General features: G+C 37.6%; 2 protein-coding genes across 3 annotated transcripts; both read left to right on the plus strand.

Moving 5' to 3' along the window:
- Window positions 1-9,813: 9,813 nt before the first annotated feature.
- LOC131932102 (uncharacterized) lies at window positions 9,814-14,269 on the plus strand. 2 transcript variants are annotated; one of them, XM_059288992.1, is made up of 3 exons: window positions 9,814-9,843; window positions 11,040-13,695; window positions 14,148-14,269. In XM_059288992.1, the coding sequence occupies exons 2-3, from the start codon at window positions 11,047-11,049 to the stop codon at window positions 14,151-14,153; spliced, it is 2,655 nt and encodes an 884-aa protein (XP_059144975.1). In that variant the 5' UTR covers window positions 9,814-9,843; window positions 11,040-11,046; the 3' UTR covers window positions 14,154-14,269. The 2 variants fall into 2 exon arrangements, with proteins under 2 accessions (XP_059144975.1, XP_059144974.1); XM_059288991.1 differs by lacking the exon at window positions 9,814-9,843 and adding an exon at window positions 10,714-10,835.
- Window positions 14,270-15,856: 1,587 nt separating this feature from the next.
- On the plus strand, window positions 15,857-22,658 carry LOC131932093 (F-box only protein 30). The gene is made up of 7 exons (XM_059288975.1): window positions 15,857-15,977; window positions 16,686-16,796; window positions 17,283-17,594; window positions 18,057-18,951; window positions 19,663-20,311; window positions 21,097-21,260; window positions 21,597-22,658. The coding sequence occupies exons 2-7, from the start codon at window positions 16,765-16,767 to the stop codon at window positions 21,774-21,776; spliced, it is 2,232 nt and encodes a 743-aa protein (XP_059144958.1). The 5' UTR covers window positions 15,857-15,977; window positions 16,686-16,764; the 3' UTR covers window positions 21,777-22,658.
- Window positions 22,659-24,075: the final 1,417 nt, after the last annotated feature.

A 24,075-nucleotide genomic window follows, 5' to 3' on the forward strand; every position in this document is an offset into this window, starting at 1 on the left:
GATTATGTTATTTATTTCATCCCGGACGTAAACTGGATTGTTATGGAAAATTATAAGATTATTATAGGTAGTCTTGAATTATTATACTCCCATATTGACATCATGGTGCTTGTAAATAATAGAGTTTGTTACCACCAGCTTAGTTTTTCATCAAAGGACAGATGTGGTACCCCATTACTCACACACTGATCATCATTCAGACTAGTTTATTAACACGTTTTTCTTAACTCAGCTTCGCGTTTGTGGATGTGTGGATTTGTTTGTTGTTAAAATTGACATCGAAAATTAGCCCACTTCTGATTGCTCTAGAGACCTGAAATTTGGCATACAGGCTACTTTCGCCTAACAATTTCAGATGCAATCATAAAAACTAGCAATTAGAGACCGTAATTAGCTTAATTTAATTACGCCCCAAGGACCATAAAATTGAGGACATGATTTCTAAAGATACCGACAAGACTGTAGGCTTATTGACACAGTTACTTCGGCCCCAATCGATGTGAGCGCGCTGGCCGTGATCGTATAGGGGTTAGTACTTCGCGTTGTGGCCGCGACAACCCAGGTTCGAATCCTGGTCGCTCAAGATTTTTTTAGTCCGTGTATTTATAAACACTTAGTAAAGTCATACTTAATCAAGTCATTAGATAAAGTAGAAAATAAACTATATAAAAAACTTTTTTAAAAACCACGTTTTTCATGTGTAGCAACGGACTAAAAAGGAGAAAATAAAATACTTAAAAAAAACCTTTTTAAAAAACCACGTTTTTCTTGTGGACTAAAAAGTAGAAAATAAATTTTTCTTTTGTGCTTCCTCGAGCTGTGCAAGTTCTTGTGATGACTGACAAAAAACGTGGGTCGGGCAGATGGGTCGGGAAATTTGATGGTGAACGTACCCACGTTTTTTGTCAGTCATCACAAGAACTTGCACAGCTCGAGGAAGCACAAAAGAAAAATTTATTTTCTACTTTTTAGTCCACAAGAAAAACGTGGTTTTTTAAAAAGGTTTTTTTTAAGTATTTTTTATTGGTTTACATTTAAGTATTTCTTATAAGTAACTGTAAGCAGGAATCATTGCTTTTGGAAACACAGGTTAATGAGTGCTAGAATGGCAGAGCTTTAAGCTCTTACCAAATTTGAAAACTTGCTGGCCAGATATGTCCTTGGGTGTGGTTGAAACTGCTCAGCCTTAATGGCCTCTGCTGCAGCTGTCACAACCTGCAAGTGGCACCTGGGATTATTGTTGTCATTTATTATATCTACAATAGTTCACCACTATAATATAATAATCTAACTTATGGGACGGCGTTACCTAGTGGTAGAACGCTAGACTGCTAACCCCGAAATTTCAAGCTCGAATTCAGGTTTTAAGTCAGTAGAATGTCCATTGAGTCCACCCAGCTCTGATGGGTACTTAACTGACGTTGGGGAAAGTAAGAGCGACTGACCACGCTATCCCTTCATATGCTGAGGTCACAGAAACAGGTGAACTCTACTTCACTTGCCCCATGGAGTGTAATGTTTGAAAAAGGACTTCCCCTTTTTTTATACTATAATAGATTTAACCAAATCTTATTATTCTTAAGAGGATAAATAACATAAAGTTAGTCACAATATATAATTTAATACAAAATATTCTTCAAAGGCAACAACCAGATAAAAACTACTCTTATATTTATTTCCTTTTTTCAATTATTGAGTCCTGTCCTAAAGAATACACACTGCTTTTTAAAAACTATTAGTTAAAAGTATTTGTTGTCTTAAGTCATTTATTTTGTTTATTTTTTGACAGATTTGATATGTTTAACATCTTTTGTTCAGTATATATGTACTATTTTATATTTAATAATTGTAAAAAAATGATAAATGAAATACATTCAGACAATGCACTATAAAACAACAACATATAAATTACTATTTTCTGCTTGTTTAACCAATATTTATTGAACAAAGCAGATACAACCCGCATAAAGCTGGGTTGTTTTTTTTTAATTGGTAAACAAATGAAACAGGTGTTACACTAGTATAAGTAATTTTATTTTAGTGTTGATGTGAATTCTTTTCTGAGATTTTTAAAGTGTAAATAAAATGGAATCAAATAGACATTTTTTGTGTGGTTTTAAAATTATATTGAGATCTAATTATTGTTAAATTACAATGCCATATACTTGGTTAAAAAAATGAATGAAGTACCTATTTATGGACAAATGGTGTTAGTTAGAGTTGAATTTTTCTAGGCCTCTTCTTACTTTTTTTTCTTCGTATTTCCATGTACCAGGGACTCTTCTGAAAATATGGTTGCCATGGCAATGGCGACCATCTTGGAAAAACTACCTTTTGTGGAGTTCTAAAATTTCATAAAGTACCATAAAAACCACATATATAATCATTGATCCCTCTTGAACTAACACAAATTGAAGTCAGCTAGCTAGATTTTGTAAGAGAAAAACTGATAGAAATACTTTTTGTCAAAGTTTCAAAGCTTTTTTTTTAAGGTGAAATACCATGAAATTCAGCATTAATTTAAATGGAGTTTCGCCATACCGAGTTTTGAAAAAATAAAAATAAATTTCTAGAGTGTTTTCTGTTACAAAACTAGTCAGCTGGCTCTATTAGTATTAGTACAAAAAGGATCAATGTATATAGCCAATATATATGTTTAACAAATTTTAGAACTCCACAAAATGTGGTATTTTTTCAAGATGGCCGCCATTGCCATGGCAACCATATTTTCAAAAGAGTCCCAGAATGGTTGTAAAAATTAAATTTCAGGATATTTAAATTGATTTAGCAATACATGCCCAGAGGCGTAGCGACCCCTCTCTGACAAACCTTCAATTTGGCGCCCCCCCCCCCCCCTATATTTTTTGTTTATAGTTCAAATGCAGCTAAATGGGCTTTTAATTTTTTTGGCGCCCCTAGGGTCGGCGCCCGGGGACATATGTACCCATCCGCCCCCCTTTCGCTACATGCTTATCTATTATTCAATTATCTCAGTGGCGTAGCGAGGTCGGGTGTCACCCGGTGCGGCACTTAATGGTGTCACCCCCCCCCCCAGAGGCATAGAGACCCTTCCCAGGGACAAACTTTCAAATTTTCGATTTGCACCCCCCACCCCCCCTCGAGTTTTCGATTTGCACCCCCCCTCAAACTTTCGATTTGCACCCCCCCCCCCCTCGAGTTTTTCTCTATATATTTTGCTATTTTTTGCCTTGGTGTCACCCCCCTAAATGGTGTCACCCGGTGCGGTCCGCACCCCCCGCCCCCCCCCCCCTCGCTACGCCCCTGAATTATCTATACTATTTTATTAAAATATCCTGTGAACCTGTTAGTCTGACACAGCTGCCAGTATGCCCCGCCACCGCGACAAGGTAGGTTCACGGCGGGGAAAAACTCGCTGCTACCATTGAAAATAGAGTGCCTCATACGTTGTTGGATTTACTGGTAGGCTCAGCGAGCCAAATATAGACATTCCCGGGCCACTCACAAAATGCGAATCTGCAAAAAACTACAAAAAGTTCACAAATGTGAGCCAATCATAGCGTTTTGCCCCGCGACTTGTCGATTTACGAGCCTCTAATCTCAACTACAAGCTTTGAAACCTACAAAAACCTCAACGTCTTACCAGCAAAAAAAACAATAAGATTTTGCTCGGTTTCAAAGGAGAGCTTTTCGAGGGGGCGTAGATGTTATTTTATGTAAATATTCGAACCTCCGAGGAAGACTCTACATTGTACATAGTTAACGGTGTTTTCCCCTATTTATTGCACCCAGGAGCGGTACTACAAAGCCGCCAGACCCCCGCATCGCGCCGAACACCACGTTTTCCCGGGCGCCCGCGCACAGGGAGAGACTTTCAAAATCGGACTGACACACTACCAGCCCGCTTATATTATAGACTAGCTTATACGGTAAAACTCCATTTTAGCGTATTTTATTCTCCGCTTGTCGTTTACCTCCAGTTGAGCGTATTTTATTATAATAACCGAAACACACCAAAACATTAGGAAAATATGGATATTCACGAACATTAAATTACGGTGAAAAAAATTGAGAGCTAACGCTATCACGAACGTCCGCCCTGACATCACTCCTCCCCAGAGGCGTAGCGACCCTACCCGGCGCCCGGGGACAAACTTTTCGATTTGCACCCCCCCTCGAGATTTCGATTTGCACCCCCCCCCTCAAACTTTCGATTTGCAACCCCCCCTCCAAATTTTGATTTGCACCCCCCCCCCCTCAAACTTTCGATTTGCACCACCCCCCCCCTCGAGATTTTGATTTGCACCCCCCCCTCAAACTTTCAATTTGCACCCCCCTCAACCTTTCAATTTATTTTTCGAACCCATTTTGGCGCCCCCTAAGCTCGGCGCCCGGGGACATATGTCCCCCCCGCCCCCCCCCCCTCGCTACGCTACTGGTGATAGATATAGGTTTCAGATAGATCAGAACAGGTTCAAGCGACAGGTAGAATACAACAGGTATCTTTTACAGATAGACTACTGCGGGGTTCTGTATTAGGAAGGTATAAGCAGGGTTCGTACTACTTTTTCAAAATGAAATTCCAGACTTTTTCCAGATATTTTCCAGACTTTTTTGGAAAAATTCCAGACTTTATACAGATAATGTGTTCGCGAATAATTTATAAAATGATGCACCATTTGTACTCTCATAATTACTTGTACTAAATTGACATTTATTTTAGGCAGTTGAGATATATTTATATTGAACTTTCTCTAGCCAAATTGACAGAAAATCACTTTTCTAAGTTTGCCTACTCAACTCCACCTAAAGTTTTAACAATTAAAATAATTGATTAAAATGATGCAGCTATTTTGTTTTAAACATTAGACTTATGTAATCTGTTCATGATCAAAATGCTTATGTTTTCAATTAAACTATTATTAAAATGGTATTGCATAACAGTGAGAGTTAATTACTTTAAAGAATACTAACGTAATGTATTAATTTAGGTCTGCTCTTGTTAAGTAGCCTAATATAGGCTACTTGTAAAGAAAAAAATTGGAGCAAAAAAAAAAAAAAAACATTCTGCAGGTTGTAACCACATCACTCACTGTTTATGCTTATACACTTATACTACTTATAGCTGAGGAACGGGTCTGCAATAAAAAAAAAATGCTGGTATCCTCCTCCCCCCTTCCCCCCACAACCACAAGACACGGTGAAGGGGTCATTGTGAGGTCATAGTAGTCTAGGCTTCAGTATGCCTGTTTAATACGTCATACCATGAACTGAGATGTGACTTATACCCCCCACCCTCCTTACCCAGCAGTACCAACTACAAACTTGGGGTCACGGTGAGTTCACACAAGTGACCGTAGTTACAAGGAGGGGCGGGGTAGTCTAGCTTTAATCGTCAGCATTGAAATCTATGCTTGTGTTTTAAAAACCATCCCAGCGTGTAAACAAAACGCTGTATTTATATCACCCTAACATTATTGCAAGAGCGTGTCGTCACACTATAAAACCCTTCTCCCGACTTTTCCGAGTGTGACGTCATTTATGGACGACTCCTAAATAAAATTAGTACGTCTTTGGTAAGCGACCGCTGAAGCAAACAGAAATACAGGTATGAACCCAAGGAGGCCTCGCGACTTATTAATCTTATAAATGTTAATATTAACCCAAAGTAAGTGAACGCGTGTGGAAGGGGGGGGGGGGGTTAAAAATCCGAAAGATTTGTGGATGTCATAAACGGATGACCCTCAGAGACAAATAAATTATATCTAAACTACCATTCATACACCTCCCACATAATTTTTTTGTTATGACTGTCTGCGTGCAAACTTAAAAAATGAAAAATAGCGGGTAAAATCAAGAGCCTAACAATTCTGAAGGCGATCATTCTTTCATTAAATTCAATTTTAAATACTTGTAACACATTCACACGGTCAGTCGCAACACAAAATATCTCTTCCCTCCCTTCCCCTCCTCTTCCAATGACGCAGTAACTGAGCATCCGTTTTTTTTCTGCGAACCAGCAAAAAACGTCACAACAGTGTAAACCCGCGCAAAAGCGCGGGGAAAAAATTGGAGTAATTTCACCTAAAAATAGCAATTTTTTAACTTGGAAAATATGGACTTCGAAGTTTTGTTTCTAAAACTGGATTCCAGACTTTTTCCAGACTTTTAAAAAATCCAGCCCAAAAACTAGCGATTTTCCAGACTTTTTTAAGTCTTAAATTCACTTTTCTAAATTCAAGACTTTTTCCAGACTTTCCAGACATCGTACGAACCCTGTATAAGGGACAGGTGGGCTAAAGCAGGTATAAGGGACAGGTGGGCTAAAGCAGGTATAAGGGACAGGTGGGATAAAGCAGGTATCAGGGACAGGTGGGATAAAGCAGGTATCAGGGACAGGTGGGCTAAAGCAGGTATCAGGGACAGGTGGGCTAAAGCAGGTATCATGGACAGGTGGGCTAAAGCAGGTATCAGGGACAGGTATCAGGCTATAAAAGTAAATTAATTGTTATAGAAATTGACCTATTGACACGATTAACTTCTCAAATTGCCCAGACGCTAATTCACAAAACAGACTCTCCGAGAATATTTAAATTCACAATTATAATTAAACGCTTTTTAAGTAAAAAACACCCCAGGATTAATCACTTAATTATGTTTTTCAGCAAGCTTAAATCTAATTAACATACAATGATTAGTTTAAATTTGTGGTAAAGTCACCTAGAGCAAAAAAAAAAAAATTTCTGATATAAAAACAGGAAATAAGCCTATTTAATAATGCCTCTGGCTTATTTTTAACTTATTTCCCTGAATGTCAGTTGAAGTTTTACTGCAGATCTTTGATCTGAGTTGAATCATGTCTAGTCTCTTGTCAGGAAATTAGCTCTGGAATCTCTTACGATGTGGAGTTTGAAAAATTATGAACTGGTTGACATGAAACAGTGTATTAAATTTTTCAGGAGGATAGAAGAATTTTAAGAGATTAAAGTCAAATTTCATGCTAGTGTTTCGAAGGTAATTTTTGTTCGCCATTTTTTATTTAATTTTGAATGAAGAGCACATGATGTGATGTAACATTCGATGCCATTGGCTAATTATTCTATAATAGACTAATCTGTGGTTGAATTATCTAGCGTAGTGATCGCAGGAGAAAATTAACCCCATTTCTACTGTGGCTCTAATGACATCATGAGCTGAACTTATATCTAAACACAGATATGACTTCAGATTTCGTTGAGGTTAGAAATTAGGTAGACCGCCAGCTTCATCCCGAAAATCTTTTGTTGTGGAGAAATCCACAACTGGTTAGGGGTCGTCCATAAATGATGTCACACTCGTAGGGGGGAGTCCGTAATTTTGGGACGGTGTGTGATGAGGGGGGGGGGGGGGTGTTCAGATGGTGTGACGTCACATTTTTGCATTATAAGAAAGCAATTAAAGAAAACTAAAAATTATTGTAGCCGTTATTTCGCGTTTCAGAAAACTGTTTTAATAAATTGTTGTACGAATTGATGAAAATACTCTATGTTGACAGAGTTCAGAAAAAGATTTTGGAAAAATATCGTATTTTAAGAACAAAATTTAACTGCAATTTTGATGGGGTTGTAGGCTGACGTGTGACGTCATTTTGTGACGATGTGTGACGGAGGGGAGGGGGGGGATAAAAAATCGTCAAAAAAAGCGTGACGTCATTTATGGATGACCCCTTAAAGGAATGGGGTATGTTTTAATATACTTTTTATATACAGTTGGCGAGGTTTAAAACCAGACCATGGAACGGAAAAATATCAATCTCTATTCCTGTACGCGCTTCAACTAGATTAATAGACATCAGGATATACAATTTCTGTGTTTGATTTAAGGGTCGTCCATAAATGACGTCACACTCGTAGGTGGGGGTCCTTAATTAAGTGACGGTGTGTGATGAGGGGGAGGGAGGGTGGTCAAATGGTGTGACGTCACACTTTTGCATTATAAAAAAAGCATTGCTAGAAAACAAATTTTAGCCGTTATTTTGCGTTTTAGAAAACTGTTTTAATAAATTGTAATAGAAGTTGCTGAAAACACTCTATGTTGACTCGGGGGGGGGGGGGGGGAGAGAGATTTTGGCATATTGTGACGATGTGTGACGAAGGGGAGGGGGGGGGGGAGAGGTAAAAATCGTCCAAAAAGGGTGACGTCATTTATGGATGACCGCTCACTCCTATTACGGATAAAGAAAGAATAATATTTCGCTTGAATTATTTGTTTACATAGTATCTTATCAGAATAGTATGGAAAGGCGTGGCCTAAGCGGTAGAGAGCTAGGCTGCTAACTCAAAAGTAAAGGCGGCTGTACAAAGTACTGACCACACCTTCCCTTCATGTGCCGAGTTCAAGAAAATATATGAACTCTACTTCATCTGCCAAGTAGATCGTTAAGTCTAAAGAGGATTCTATACTTTTATTTTTTTTAAAAGATTTTTCAAATTTGTATTAGACAAGCATTATAAAACTAAGTACTCTTAAATCTAACTTGCTTAATAATGTAAACGGTCGAACAGTAAATAAAGTTTAAAAATATATATATAATTAATTATTTTCTTGATAGTGCCAAATGGCTAAAATTTACCCAATAAATTTAATTTAATAAAAAAATTTCATCAATTAAAACTTTTTTTTAAAAATACTTCGTAATAAAATGTGTTATTTCAACGGTGAAGTTCACCTTCTAGTCAGTAACTCTGTGAAATAATTTTTTAACCCTTGAAGAAACCGTGCGCGAAATTCTTTGGTCTATAAATGGAACAGTAGAAATAAAGTTAAAGAAGGGAAGTAACCCATAAGTTAAATAGACTTCTCGGACTTTTTTGGAGTTATTTTTAGATTTTCCCATTCGCTTAACCCAGGGGTAAAAATTGGAACCCCCCCCCCCCTTGAGACGATCCTGGCTACGCCACTGCTACGGCATAACACACCATAACAACCCACTGGACACAAACAAAGACATGTGGAAACCAATCATTCAAAATATCAACAAAAAAAAATAGAATTCTACAAATATACAGCACGACAACAATTTGTTTCGGCAGGGCCGCAATAGTAAACAGGTATATCATCCCCAATCTCATATACGTAGCCATATCCAAAGTTGTTAAGAAAATTAATAAACTCAAAAGGAAATACATATTTCAAAACACAACACATAACATTAGTCATAACACCTTAGTTCAAAGCAAACTACAAGGGGGGATTAAACCTACACGACATTAAAACATTCGGGACCTGGCGGGACACGGGACAGGTGAAGTAGAGTTCACCCGTTTCTGTCTTTTCGGCATATGAAGGGATAGTGTGTTAGAGCCATGCTCGGCCAGAATAGTTTTTTTTTTTACGATAAAAACATGTTGTCTGAGTCTTGGCAGGACACTGGGCAGGTGAAGTAGAGTTGAGTAGGTCACCTGTGACGTCAGTATATGAAGGGATAGTGTAGTCACCACCATGCTTAGCCGAAATCGGTGTTTTTAAAAGATAAAAAAACTAAAAACGCCTTTTTGCATGTGGGGTCTGGTTATTTTGTGATGATAAGTGACAGACGTGATGTTATTTATGGATGACCCCCGAAACCCACAGTTATCTAACTAGATAACGGGTAGTCTACTCTAGTGTACATATAAAAAAACAAAATGAAAAAAAACTTACTTGAACTTGAATCAATTATAATGGGCCAAATGTACACGTGCAAAACAATGGCGAGATAAATGAAGTTGGAATGACATCATTAACTTGTGTATTGTACTCTCTATTCCTCACTATGCATGTCTATATTTTCTTTTCTTTTTTGGATAATCTCGATACCATTGAGCAACGGATATACAAGGGGAGGTATTCCATTTTCGTATCATACTTTTGGTTTAATAGTATTTAGATCTAAGATCTAGATCTAGCGTGCATCCAAAGTAGTTTAACTTAGTTTAACTTTTTAAAATTTTTATTTAAGCAAGTTCTATTAATTAGAGTATGATGATTAGAGATTACTAGACTCTTGTCTAGTACAGTGTTTCTTCCAGACTTTTTTCTCCGGGGGGGGGGGGGGGGCACTTGAAATTTCATTTCGTTCGGGGGAGGGGGGGGGGGGGTAGAAGAGATGCCTGGAAGAAACTCTGGTCTAGTACTCTAGCCTACATATAGATCTAGATGTAGATTTATACTATTCTAGATCTATACCTATTTATTAGATATAGTCTAGAATCTAGATCTACTGATAAAATATTTAAGATTAAAAACATTTTTTTAGTTCTATTTTCACCTATTCGGAACTGGTGATCCATAGGGCAGATGACGTAGAGTTCACCTCAGAGTTTCTTCCAGGCATTTCGCCCCCCCCCCCCCCCCCCGAATTTTTTTTACCGCCCCCCGAACGGAATGAAATTTATATAATTTTTATAGAAAATATATACTTTTAACAGTGTCCGCCCCCCCCCCGAAGAAAGTTTACCGCCCCCCCCCCCCCGAAAATTTTAAGTGCCCCCCGGAGAAAAAAGTCTGGAAGAAACACTGGTTCACCTGTGTGACCTCAGTGTATGAAGGGATAGTGTGGTCATCACTATGCCCAGCCGCCTTAACATGAGTCATGTACCCATCAGAGCTGGGTGGACTCAGGGACGTTGTACAATCGTAGTACACTCGTGCGCTCTAACACACAACCACGCCTTTCCCCCAAGCCTATGTCATAAATTTTTTTTCTAGATATGTTTTGGCTTAGGTGGTAAAAGAGAAGTAAAGATCCCTGCCAAAACTGATGGTCCATGGGGCAAGTGAAGTAGAGTTCGCCAGTTTCTGTGTCCTCGACATATAATGGGACAGTGTGGTCAGCAGTACGTACAGCCCACTTTACATTACGTAACGTTAGTTCCATCAAAGCTTGGTGGACTAAGGGGCGGTCTACTGACTAGCTTAAACCCGGATTCCAGTTACTAGTCTAACTCTCAGAATTTACATAGAATATATATATATATATATATATATATATATATATATATATATATATATATTCAATTTCATATATATGAAAATTCAAGCAATCTGATGAAAAGAGGAATGAACACACACGGTGGCAGAAGAAACAATCGCAAAACTAGCAAGAGTCGCAGAGGTCGGCGGTCAGGCGTCCATTTCGACAGCTCACGACCGGAAGAGGACAATAATTTGTTGGTGGACTGTGCGGAAAACTTCACAAGTTCAGAATTTGATCAGAACTGCCCGGCTAAAGACGGGGAGGATGCTAGCCAAATGCTATCGCACTACACGCCATTTTCTTCGCCTCTCTGCCGGACGACTGAAAACAACTCGAACACTACGACATCCGACCCGCTAACGCCGCTATGCTTGAACGAGACAGTCTCCAACACTGCAGGCCCACATTTGAAGAATCGTGTTGGTGAGAATGATGGCATGATGGAATTCACAATGGAAGCCCAGCCTCCCCTGGTTTGCCATGGCAACAACCAGGACGAGATGTACAAGTATTTGGACTCCTTATGTCAACGTTCACAGTATCACATCAACGAGAGATTTGAATCGATGAAGAAATCCATAAACGAGCGCCTGGAGGGCCTGCAAGATCTCATTGAAAGGCGCTTTAGCAGGATATTCGACTTGATTAAAAAAAACGGCTTGTCAGCGCCAGCTAATGTCATTCAACTGAACACCACACAAAGTAAAGGCGATTACCAGGTGTTTGGTCATCCTTTAGATGTTTCAAAGTACAGAAAAGCTAAACTTAAGGGGGAAAAGGAATGCCTGAATTCACCCGACATGTCTGGGGCCAGTTGCAGTACGTTCCCAACCATACAGTTCAATGAGGTCCAGTCAGACAGCCGCAGCTACCGTAGGAGGCAAGCGTCTGGGGACACTTGCTGCAACCTGTGCCTGTCTTCAAGTCGCAGACATCGCCATTCGACGCCAGCGAGGCGTGTGACGAAAAACAAAGTTGGAACACTGTTAGCTCGACGTCCACGCCGGAATAACTCCAATAACTCCACGATGGCAGTTAAGAAAAAACGGCCCAAAAACATCAGGGTTCAAGTTAGGTCAAGTGCTCGTCAAACTAAACGCACGGTGTTCAGATCGCCTAAACTGGCTAAACGATCCAAGAAAATCACCTCCGTGTATCGAAGAAACAAGAGCGCGCTAGGAAAACAGTCGCGCTTAGCGGCAAGGAATAAAACGAGTAACAAATATGGGAAAACCCGTTCCACCGGTTCATCAGCCAAGGGTAGCTCCCAGCGAGGCAAGGCTAAACGGAAGACCAATGCGCCCAAACGCAGGATCACAAAGTTTGTGGTTACACCACTTGGTCACAAGGCGACGTACGACAACCTGCTGGCTCAACACGAGCGACTCAAGCGCTTACGTTTTCAACACTCTCACAGTCGGAATGTTGGCGAGTTCGATAAATTAGTCGTCGACGCTTTTAGGAGAGTCATCTCTGAGTTTCTCAGAAACAAGATTCAAAAGTTGGAAACTATTATCCTCAGAGCTCAAATCAGAAGTCGAAAGAAGCACAACAGGAAGTGGCTGTCGCCGGCTAGGCAGCATCGAGGTTGTGGAGACAGACAGACTAGAGTCAATATTACCAAATCTAACGCTGCTGAGTCCTTGCAAGGCAACTGTGTAGGTAAACACAACCCCATGATGGCACATTATGAGTACCTCAACCAATCACATGTACCATGTCGGCAGTACACAGCTCAGCCAATCCCTGACAGAGATGAAGACGAGGCTGATACGCGTGTGGCGAGGACGTCCCCGCAAAGATCGACTCACCCAAGACGCGTGGACTCGCTCTGTTTAATACGAAAGCAACTCTTACGTCATCAGGACAAAACCACGAACGCCACACTTGACATACCGGAATGTCTGCCGTGTTTGTTCCCGGCCGTTGGCGACTACCACAGTATGATCAACAAAACCAAATTCTCCGGTGGTTTGTCTAACGCTAGGGATCCCTGCTCTATCCGTTCGTCAGAATCTCACACCGACATGCGTAATCTCCCCCCGTATATTTCCGTCAGTAGTTCCTCCAGCAGTGAGTACTTCTCGTGTGAAGAAGATGTGAGCAGAGTCGACTGTACCAGCCGTGGTGATGTGGAGTCCAGCGGTCACCTAACCATGGAGAGTGGCCAGGTGCTCGGACCAGAAACTGTTGAGTGTAACACGGTACAGGGAAGCTCAGGGGCGACAGACGACCGGGCTAGTGAAACACATTCCACAGTGGGCGATAGCACCGCTGAAGCCTTAAACAACGAGGATAATGTTGTTATTCATCTTTCAACGGACAGTAAGAAAAGTATCGCACTAATCAATGTCTCAAACCAAAAGCTTAATACCTTTCCTCAGCCATCGATAAATCTTAATTCACAAAAGCGTGAGATAGAGCCGCCTGGTGTTGCACCAAACCAAGGGATAGACCGGACAGCACTCGGTATGATGACATCGTTTTGGCCGAGGGCTGTCAGGCTTAAAATTTTTTCAAAACAACGGGGAGGAAAAGTCAACCTGATGACCAAGATGACCCCTGCAGTCTCTATAAAAAAACAACAACATAGAAGCGATCAGCGGACAAATACGAAAAAAGTTTGTCATAACACAAGACAAATATCCTCTAGTCTGGCGTTTCAAAGGACTAGGCCTCGTTTAAAAATACCCAGGCTGAATTTATCCCCTTCTCATCAGGTAATAAATTATTTACGAGTAATGCATAACAAAGTTCAGCTAGACAATTTTTTTCCGTTAAATATTTAAAGCAATACTAATTTAAAATACCAATTTAAATTTATATACCTTTACCAGTGTCCACCCCTCTGGTTCTATTACATATGTGCACATGATTAGGGGGTGGGGGTGGTATTCTAAATCACTGGTTCGTAACTAAAGTTCGATCGAACCTCAGGGGTTTGGTGAACAGGTCTCAATGGTTCCGCGGATGTTAAGACCCACACCTGACTCGTATGATTCACGTTCGGATTTTGTCAGATATTCGCATATGAAATGGTGGGGTTCGGGTAACTCAAAAAGGGTTAAGAACGACTGCACTAAACCAAAGCCTAACTCCTGATACAGCTACCCCAACAACACTAAAATATCTTTCACCCCTCCCCCCCCCCCCCATTTCTACTCTAACTCAGGTTTAAAATTGTACACATTGTCAGCAAAGAATCAAGAGGAAGCGCCAAGCGCAAATACAATATGATGCATCGTATACAAAAGCACATGCACATAAAAAAACCAATAAAATATCCAAGAAAACCAAAATTTTGTTACAGTTATTCTTTGTTTCTTTGGGCATTTCGTCTTACATACATACGCGAAAACTGTTAAACTATTGTTTTTAAATTTTAACCTTATTTTTGTTAGCACACGTTTAAAACCTTCAAAACATCATAATCGGTTCTCAAAAATTGGGGTACCCGGAAAATTTTACACTGGGAACAGGTACATTTTTTCTCACTGGTAGTAGATTTGATGTTCAGTGGTTTCTCAAAAATTGGGTAATCACGTAAAGAAAGTCTAAAAAATCCTACTCTGGAAACATGTACTACAAAAACTGACAAATTACCCTAAATTCTTTCTTTAATATTAGCACTACTACAATTACAGACTGCAAATACATGCAACAGGAACAGAGGCGTAGCGACCGGGGACAAACTTTTCGATTTGCACCCCCCCTCGAGATTTTGATTTGCACCCCCCCCCCCCTCAAACTTTCGATTTGCACCCCCCTCGAGATTTTGATTTGCACCCCCCCCCCTCAAACTTTCGATTTGCAACCCCCTCAACCTTTCTATTTATTTTTCCAACCCATTTTGGCGCCCCCTAAGGTCGGCGCCCGGGGACATATGCCCCCCGCCCCCCCCCCCCTCGCTACGCTACTGAATAGGAAACGTAAAAAAAAAAGATGGTCCCCTTTACTCGAACAACCTGTTTCTTCACAAGCCAACAACACAACTACAATATATGGGTTAAAGTTATAGTATAAAATTTATTCAAATACTTTATGTTGACCGAGCTCAGTCAATATTTTAGTAAAAAATCGATGTGTTGCTAAAACTTCAACTGCAATTTTAAGGGGGGGGGGGGTTAGGCTAAGGTCTGACGTCATTTGTGTTTTGACTGTCATTGACTGTTTTGTGACTAAGTGTGAAGGAGGAGCGGGAGGATGGTATGACCCCCTTACCAAAGGAAACCTATAAAAAGCTGACCTTGGCAAATATGGATAAATATCTAAAGTGAAGACCCACGACAAGTTGAGGTCCAGAGTTGGTAGAAGATATATAGGAAGCGTCTAGATCTAAATGGATGAAGGTGGTGAAGCTGTCCCATAGCCATATGGATAGGTCACAGGTCAGATGGACGATGTACCCAGCAGCTAGAACCTGTTTTAAAATTTTAAAAGTGAAGACTATGCCTAATTCAATATTAAATTAATAAATTGCTTTGTCAACGGGGATAAGGGAGACGGGTTGCAAGTGTAAGGCCGAGCTGCAACATCATTTTAGCATAGATATAGGTTTAATTATATTTTTTTTAGGCCTAAGCATTACGCAGAATCGAAATGAGTGAGGTTGGATACATTTAATATGCCAGATAGATTATAGATAAATCTATATTACTACATTTAACTTCGTGTGCTATACATCTCTAGAGTGGTGGGGGGGGGGGGGGGGTCACGCAATTTTTTTTAACGCCCACTCCCAAATCTTACATTACATAAGCATTAAAATCAAGTTATTTGTTACGTTTCTTAAAATGTTACAATTTTTGTAAATTTTGTCATAAAGAAAAGAGGAAATTAAAAAATTGTAATCAGGATACAAGCTCACGGAACGATATTTTTAACTTAGATAAACCCAGGTCCACTGTAGGAACGTAGGTTAGGCTACTTAACTAGCCAAGTAAACTTCCGTGTGGTGATGTTTGTTTTCTATAACTAACTCGAGGCGTTTTTAGTGATTAAGGTAAACAGGGGGTCACAATGACATGATTATAATTTTCTATAAATAGGGATTCTTCAAAATACTTCAAATGTCTTACTTCAAACTTAGCCCAGTACTTATATAAGTACTACAGTTACTTGTCAGTTACAGTAGTCAGTAGACTAGTAACTAGATCTAGAATCTAGATCTAGGTGTCAGTAGTAGTAGTCAGAAGTCTCTCACTCAGCAGTGACTCAGTCTCCAAGATTTGATTTGTCATTATTAAATAAAATTAAATATTATCCATTATTTATTTGAGTATTTCACTAATTAATTAATATTTGTTGTGAGATCATTTTGAGTTGCTTGGCTTTGACTTTAAATCGCATTTAAAATAGGCCTAATAAAATTAATAAAGTTAACAACTTGCAAACTGATAACAGAACATCCACTTACCAGAGTACTTTGCGATAAGAAAGAGTAGAAAGAGAAATCACCATACTTCTCTTCAGTCTTCACGTTTGAAACTTACTTTAACTACTTAGAGTAGACTGGTGAAAGTGAAGACAATGAGGTTATAGTTAAATACCAATATTATCGGGCCTAATGGTAATTCAATTGATTCACAAAATTAGTGTTAAATTTCATTTGGTTAGGCCTATTTTAAAATTTGATTTTTGATATAGTTTTTTTTTCAAATTTTTTGTTATATGATAGGGGGGCCTACTATATATTTTTTTATATTTGCAGGTTAAACTTTGCTGATTTTGTCTCCCTTATTTCTGAGCTTTGATTTATGAAGGTTGAGGTGTAATAACTAATTACAAAAATGATCATTTCTGGATTTACACAGAAAAAGAGGTATGGATATTAATTCCTATAGGCCTGTCTTTAGCAGTTTATCCGCATAATAGAACATGTATCATCATTGAAGATATTTCAATACATTAATTATGACCTTGGAAATACAGTATTGTTATTCACATTTATTTTTATAATTAAACTATTACAGAAGTGCAACTTAATTATCCTAATTAAAACTAAATATTAGGGCCTATAATAAAAATCTTTTCATTTTATAAATGTCAAATATTAAAGGTAAAATAATCATAAGACTTCAAAAGTAACTGACTATTCTTTTAATATGCAAGTTGTTTTGAATGCTTTATTTTTTTTTGTATTCTTAATAATGAAATTGCCAATTAGTCCCTTAAATCTTGTTCAGTGTACTGTGTTTCCTCCCTTTCCCTGTTTGATATTTGTTTTATTTCCAGTTTTAAGCAAAACATGATAAGATGTGTACAGATTACCATCCCTTGTGGTGTTTAATATTTATATCATTTACAGTTTCAGCAACCAACAGGATGAAATGTACACCAACTTACCTGGCCAGCACAGCCATTGTTTACACTGTCGCCAAGTTACCTGTACTCACTTTGTCGACAATGTCACTGCTTGCGTGATGGTGACATGCGAATCTTGTGGCTGGCGGTGTCATGATTGTAAGAAAACTGAGCACACCCTCACTTGCCCAGAGGAGAGGGTGTTCTGTGTGAACAAGGAGTATGGATGTCCCCATATGCTGAAAAGATCCAAGATGGCTTCCCACTTGCCTGTTTGTCCAGCTAGTGTTGTTTGTTGTGTTGAAGAGTGGAGCAGGTAAAGGATTCAAAATTTTAAACCTAGTTTAAATTATTTTAATTAAATCATATTTACATTTTTATTCGTATTGTCACCCGAGCAGCAAATGTGTGTAGCGTTCTTTGTTACTATAATGTTAGGTCTTGTGCAATCCTTTCTCACAGTGTGAATGGTTTTGTCAACAATGTAAAACTATTTTGGTACCACCTATTGCATAATTTCTATTATTAGCTTGTCCATTTGTCTTTAAGTTTACAAGTCAAATTTTATTTAAGCCACACTAGCTTCTTGCTTATATCAGTTGCATAATAACTATAAATAACAGTTCCGTTTTGGCCTTGACCTTGTTCTTGAAGACAACCAAATATGTTGTTTTTGTAACTACACTAGTTACAATTTATTAAGAAATATTTGTTACTCATACTGAAAATAAATTTATATTAGTTTAAAAAAAAAACAACTTTATTTTTCATATTTTAGGTGGCCGATGCATGCTAAAGAAACTGGCCAGAGAATGCCTTTACCAACCTCAAAGACATATCTAGATTGTGGACAGCTTGATGTAGGTCTTGCCATGCGGGATCAACGAATGCTTATTGACTCATTGCGTGCTCCACAAAAACTTCGTCGAATTCTTCGAAACCCACTCACTCAAAAGTACCCAGCGGCCCCTCTTAATTATCGCAGCTCTTCATTTGATTCTGATATGGCAGCTTCTGGCAACACTTCCCAGACACTTTCAGATGACGACACTGATGCACCATGGGACTTATCCAAGCCACATCCTGGTCTTAGAGAAAGTATACGAAATCGCCTCTTCCTCGTGACTAAAGAAACAACAGAAAGTTTAGCCAGCGCTTTGGAAATGACATCTAATGTTTTAGCATCTTCTCAAAACAAGAATCCTGTGAACGGTTGTGATGGTTTAAAACAAGTCGATGGTACACTTGACGATGAAAATGTAAAAGAAAGATCCTCTTGTAGTCCTGTTCGCGATGATTTTTCATCGGATATAAAAGATTCCACCTTTAGTAGGAATAGTGAATCAGCTGAGAAATCTGTACAACTAACAGCGGATAGGTCAAACAGGGCATCACAATCTGCTGAACGTTCAGTGAGAAGTAGTGTATCTTCAGATCGTTGCAGCGACACGAGCTCGAGATCCAAGTCCACGTGGCACGACATAGGAGGCACTCAGTTGCACAAGCTGTTGGGGTATCAACCAGAGGAGGGTCAGGAGATCAGCTTGGCTAAGATGCTGGGGGTCAACATTGGGTTTGAGTGCATCAATAAGTATGTGGCTAAACCTCCAAGCATGTATACTTTCATCTGCTCGCAGAATTTCAGACGCGACGAGTTCAAATGGCATTTTAAGGTAGCTGTATCACAAACATGGTATAAAATCATGTTTTGGGTTTTGTTTATTCTGTTTCAGTTATAGTCGATATAGTGAAATATTAAGACTGTTACATTTTTTCATCATGTGCTTAGTGTAGCCACTGTAAACCATGTAAAACTATGACCAGCTGTCCATGTAACCTCCTTTCAATTAAGTTAGGTTAAAGCTGTACTGTCTTAAAGCTCTTAGTTGAAATCTGGATACAGCCATTACATTGATCACTTTTGGAAATAGTAATTTTCACAGTAAAGCAATACAGTGCCTTTGTTATTAATCTCTGCAACTTTGTTACACGACATATAGTTAGTTAAAAGCAGTATCAATGTTGATTTTAAAAATATTGTCTTTATTATAAGTAAGTAAAATACCTTTTCAAACCTGATGGTCCTTATGGCAGGTAAAGTAGAACACCTTTTCCAGTGACCTCTGCATATGAAGGAATAGTGTGGTCAGCACTATGCCCAGCTGCTTTGCTTTCTCTAGGTGGATTCAAGGATGTTGTACTGACAAGAACCTGTGATTTGAACTTGTTAACTGTGTTGGCAGTTGTATACACTACCATCCAACCACACAGTCCCATCTCATTCTTATAAGACCAAGTTTAAAAATATTTTGTTACTTTGATTTAATTATATTTAAATATGTTTAATTTATTCGTTTACAAAGGAGTTAACTTATTTTTTTCAGAATATACACCAGGAAATACACCAGGGATTTTGTGGCTGGCTTGAACAAAGATGTCCATTGGCATATTTGGGATGTACATTTTCCTTTCAGAGAATGGAGCCATCTCAGCCTAACAGAATGCTATATCATTCTCCTTTACTGGAGAGTTACGGTCTCCGAAGCACAGTCCAGCCTTACAGATCACCCAGTTCATTTAACACAAGCATAATCCCTGCATCAGAAAATATACAGCAGCCTTCAACTTTAGAAAACATGCCAGATTTTGAAAACAAATCAGGTCAAAAAAATTCTGTTGAGAACTGCCAGAAAGAGTATATGAACTGTGAAATAGACACAGATAACTCAAAGAACCCAAGCATAAGTAGCCTGGCAGCTTTTGACAAAGAGTTTGATATATTGACAGTTGGTAAATTACAGCTAGATCCCAAACCTTCCAATGAGATCAAACAAGCTGGCACATCACACCCTCATTCTTCTGAGTGCGACATGTCCAGCAGCAAGAAGTACTGTATGAGAGTCCAGCCCACCATTTACACTGCTTATAACTGGGACTCTAAAGTGCTGTTCCAGTATGACATTGAGGAGGATTATGACGATGATGGCTGTACGAGCCTCAGCAATTTACCTTTTGAAGTTCTCCAACAGATAGGTAAGGAAATAACAAAATTAATTTGAGAACTAAATTAAAATTGGTGAGCTGTTTTTCATGTTTTTTACCGGTATTGTTCATTGAACAATTTCAGTAGTGTGCCACACTTCGTTGTATTTGTAAGCTATTAGTTTGCATTATATTTCTTTGTATACATTTGGGTAGCCAATAGTTTCTTAAGTATCCATATTTTTATATATTTGTGTTTTTAGAATAGTTAATAATGCTATTGCATAAGATTAGCAGTGTAGATTTCTTCAGTTTGTGAGCCTTTTCTTTTTTGTTCTTGATTGTAGTATTGAAGATTTCCTTCTACACAATTAAGCATTAATGGTCTGTCAGCATGCTATGTGCCATCAGGTTGACTCTAATATGTGGAGTTTTCTATCTTGTTGTTGTCCCCAGCTTATGAGCCTCATGAGGACTTTTTGAGTTATGGACCTTTTGTTTGATAACCTCTCTTGTTTTGGTTTCTTTGTTTTTGTTCTATTTATAATTTCATGTTGTATTGTTATACAAAGTTGTGTTGAAATATTCATGTTGCATCGTTCTACAAAGTTCTGTTGATATATTTGTGCTGCATCATGCTGTACATTAATTGTGGGCTGTATATCACCACACATTGTAAGTGAGTTTCTTATTTTATTGCTCATTTTCACATACACCAGAACACATTATGCAAAAAAAAAAAAAAAAAATTTACACAGTTCAAAATTAATAAACAATGGTAAAATTGAACAAATTTTTTTTTACTAAATTGAGTTTCTGAATTATTTTTTTTTCAGCCAGGCACTTGGACAGCTTCAGCTTGTGTAATCTTGCTCTAACCTCTAGACTGCTGCGTGAAGTATGTTGTAGTTTACTCAATGAACATGGCATTGTATTGCTGAACTGGCAAAAGCATAAAGAAGAGAATAGTGGTGTTACCAGTTGGAAAGTTGTTAATAAGGTCAGTTACAGCAAAAGTTTATTTCTTTTATCATTACTTTTCACTTCCTTAGAACTAAAAAAATTATTTTTCATATATATATTTTTAAAAAATCTTATTTAATATAAGATTATTGTCTTTAGTTTGTGATATTTTTGTTTATTTATATTTTGACATTAGTAACTTATTTATAAAAATTTGAATGTAACCTACTAAATAAAAAAATATAAATTCCTATCTTAATATATATTTTAGGCTTAAATTAGAACAGTAAGACGAGTGACTGTACTAAAACTATGTCTTTGATACACATGTTTATGTTCATCCATGTAAGTCTGTATATTCTTCATTTCACAGCGCTGGCTTTTCAGTACCAGCTTTGAACCAGTGGAGTCATGGAAATACACTGAGAATCACCCCACCATTGGCGACCACCTGAAAATTTGTCCATTCAACAAAGACATTACCCGCCACACCCAGCCATTCAAAGTGTTCCTTGATTCTCCTGATCGTACGTTTCATATAAGACCACAGTAGACTGCACTGCTCATACAGTCATATTAACAGAGTGACTTATGCCCATATCAATCACACTTCTTAATGTTAAAGAATTTACTTTTATGCTTAATCTTAATCCCTTTTCATGTGAAGAACTTTGTAAACCCTAAAATATTTATTTCATGTCTAGATTTTTTTTCTTTTAGCTGATGAAACGTATTTTATATTTAGAAAGAAAAAAAAAGATCTAGAATTTGTTTTTACATCTTAACATTGTATGTAAAGAGCATTTGTCAAAAGTAAATTGTAACTGTTTTCAATTAAATGTACAGTTAGATTATTTAAATCGACAATAAAATACGGCTTGCGCTTACTAGAAGACGAATAAAGTGCAATATAACTTATTTATATTTGTACTATGTACTTAAAGATGTTTGTCTTACATTATTGTTTAATAGGTGAAAGCAAATAATCGATGCTATATACAGCTTTATGCATCAGTTTTATTTTAGGCTCAGTTTTACCGTCATTTTTTTTCCTCAATTTCTTTGCCGATTTTGAGGCTCGATTTTATCAATTTTTGGGCACTATGTACAAGTTTTGGGCCTTAGAGTTTTATTTTTTGGTTTAGTTAAGGGGCAGTAACACCCAGACTGAAGGGAGAGAAACAAAAAAAAATCCGCAAAAAACCTATCAGGCATACAGCTGTCACACTTATGCAGTGGTAATTATGATTCTACAACTATAATGCAGCATATAATTGTAGGCATATTTATAATGCAAAATACTTTGACAAAAATAATAGCACATATTTTATAAATATTTGTTACTCTTTTGTAAAAACTTATTCACTATTAGCCACTTTAGGATAATAACATTCTATGATTAATAAGGTACTTTCAATAGGAGTTTAGGTCCAACCATCAGTAAATTTCACTATCTGATTCCTTAAGTTCAGGCTACAGTTAATACTGTTTGTTTACATTTAGACAATTTTCAGAAATTTGTATTTTGGAAAACTACAAATGAATAAGAAATTTTTTCTTTTACAATTTAATAAATCAACTAAGGTATTTGGAATATAGCTTTTCAATAGTATTATCCACAGCTGGAACTACAAGCATAGCACCCTAGTACAGGGGTCGGCAACCTGCGGCTCGCGAGCCGCATGCGGCTCTTTTGATGTCAAGATGCGGCTCTTCAGCTCCATGCTAATTATTTTAATTTATTTTAAAACTCATAAAAATATTAGTCTGCAATACTCGGTAATTAAAGATATACATCTAATAACCATGTCAATTTTCTAATTTCGAGCAGAGCTTGCTAAACTACTTTAATATGTTTTTTTTCGAAACATGTGTATGTTTTTATATAAATAAATATTATTTCATATTTATAGCTATTTATTTTAAATGTAATGTATATATATATATATATATATATATATATATATATATATATATATATATATATATATATATATACATAATCAAATATCATAATATTGAAATAAAAATGTTTGTGGCTCTTTAAAAACTGTGAAACGTGGTAAATTGTAACTTTTGGCTCTTCCGTTCCAAAAGGTTGCCGACCCCTGCCCTAGTACATTTTGAATTTTAATGCATATTGTCTTATTCTGGTCAGATTAAAAAATTCAAACATTTTCAAATTTTATCATAATGCAATATTTTTAGTTCCAGCCATGGATAAAGGTATTAGGCAATTTTTTTTACCAATTTTCAGAACAATCTGTATTTGAGAAAACTACATTTTTAAAACTTAAATATTTAACATTTTTGGGGTCAGATTATTTTTAAAAAATTGTATACAGGATTCATAATCCTTCATTTACATGCTGTTTTACCATAATCATTATGGTAAAAAATATATGTTTGCTTTTTTTTTTCGCAAAAAATTTCAATATTCCGATGTCAGGGCGATACTTCCCCTTTTAATCCATGTTTTCTTACCAAAGCCGTTCAAATTTTAGAGCCCAATTTCCATACAGGTTTTTTGGCACAGTTTATATTATATTAAGTTTTTGGCTCAGTAAAAATCAGTTTTTTTTAATGTTGAAGTTAAAGTTGCCTGGACATCGTAAGAATTTTTTTTTTTAGCTGTGTCCCAGAGAGAAATTGGGCATTTAGAAGCTCATTACCAAACTTTTATACACATTCTGCTCATTGTTGATGTACAACATATTTATTGACTGTAAGGCAAGGGAAATAACAAGCTCAACACCAACTGCTAAAAATAAGCTGCCTTATTTCGAAGCATGCTTTTCTCACTATGCCTTGCTCAAAGTGCTTTACGTAAGTTTTTGGTGTCATGGTTTTGA

This window comes from Physella acuta, unplaced genomic scaffold (genome assembly GCF_028476545.2).
Source record: "Physella acuta isolate Inbredline_101_S28 unplaced genomic scaffold, ASM2847654v3 ptg002087l, whole genome shotgun sequence".
Taxonomy (NCBI): domain Eukaryota; kingdom Metazoa; phylum Mollusca; class Gastropoda; family Physidae; genus Physella; species Physella acuta.

Coding starts and splice junctions, on each gene's coding strand:
- LOC131932093 (XM_059288975.1), top strand. CDS start 16,765: ATGATCATTTCTGGATTTACACAGAAAAAGAG. Junction 18,952..19,662: donor AGTTCAAATGGCATTTTAAG/GTAGCTGTATCA, acceptor TATTTTTTTCAG/AATATACACCAGGAAATACA. Junction 21,261..21,596: donor GTTGGAAAGTTGTTAATAAG/GTCAGTTACAGC, acceptor TTCATTTCACAG/CGCTGGCTTTTCAGTACCAG.
- LOC131932102 (XM_059288991.1), top strand. CDS start 10,816: ATGGGACAGTGTGGTCAGCA. Junction 10,836..11,039: donor ATGGGACAGTGTGGTCAGCA/GTACGTACAGCC, acceptor TGAAAATTCAAG/CAATCTGATGAAAAGAGGAA.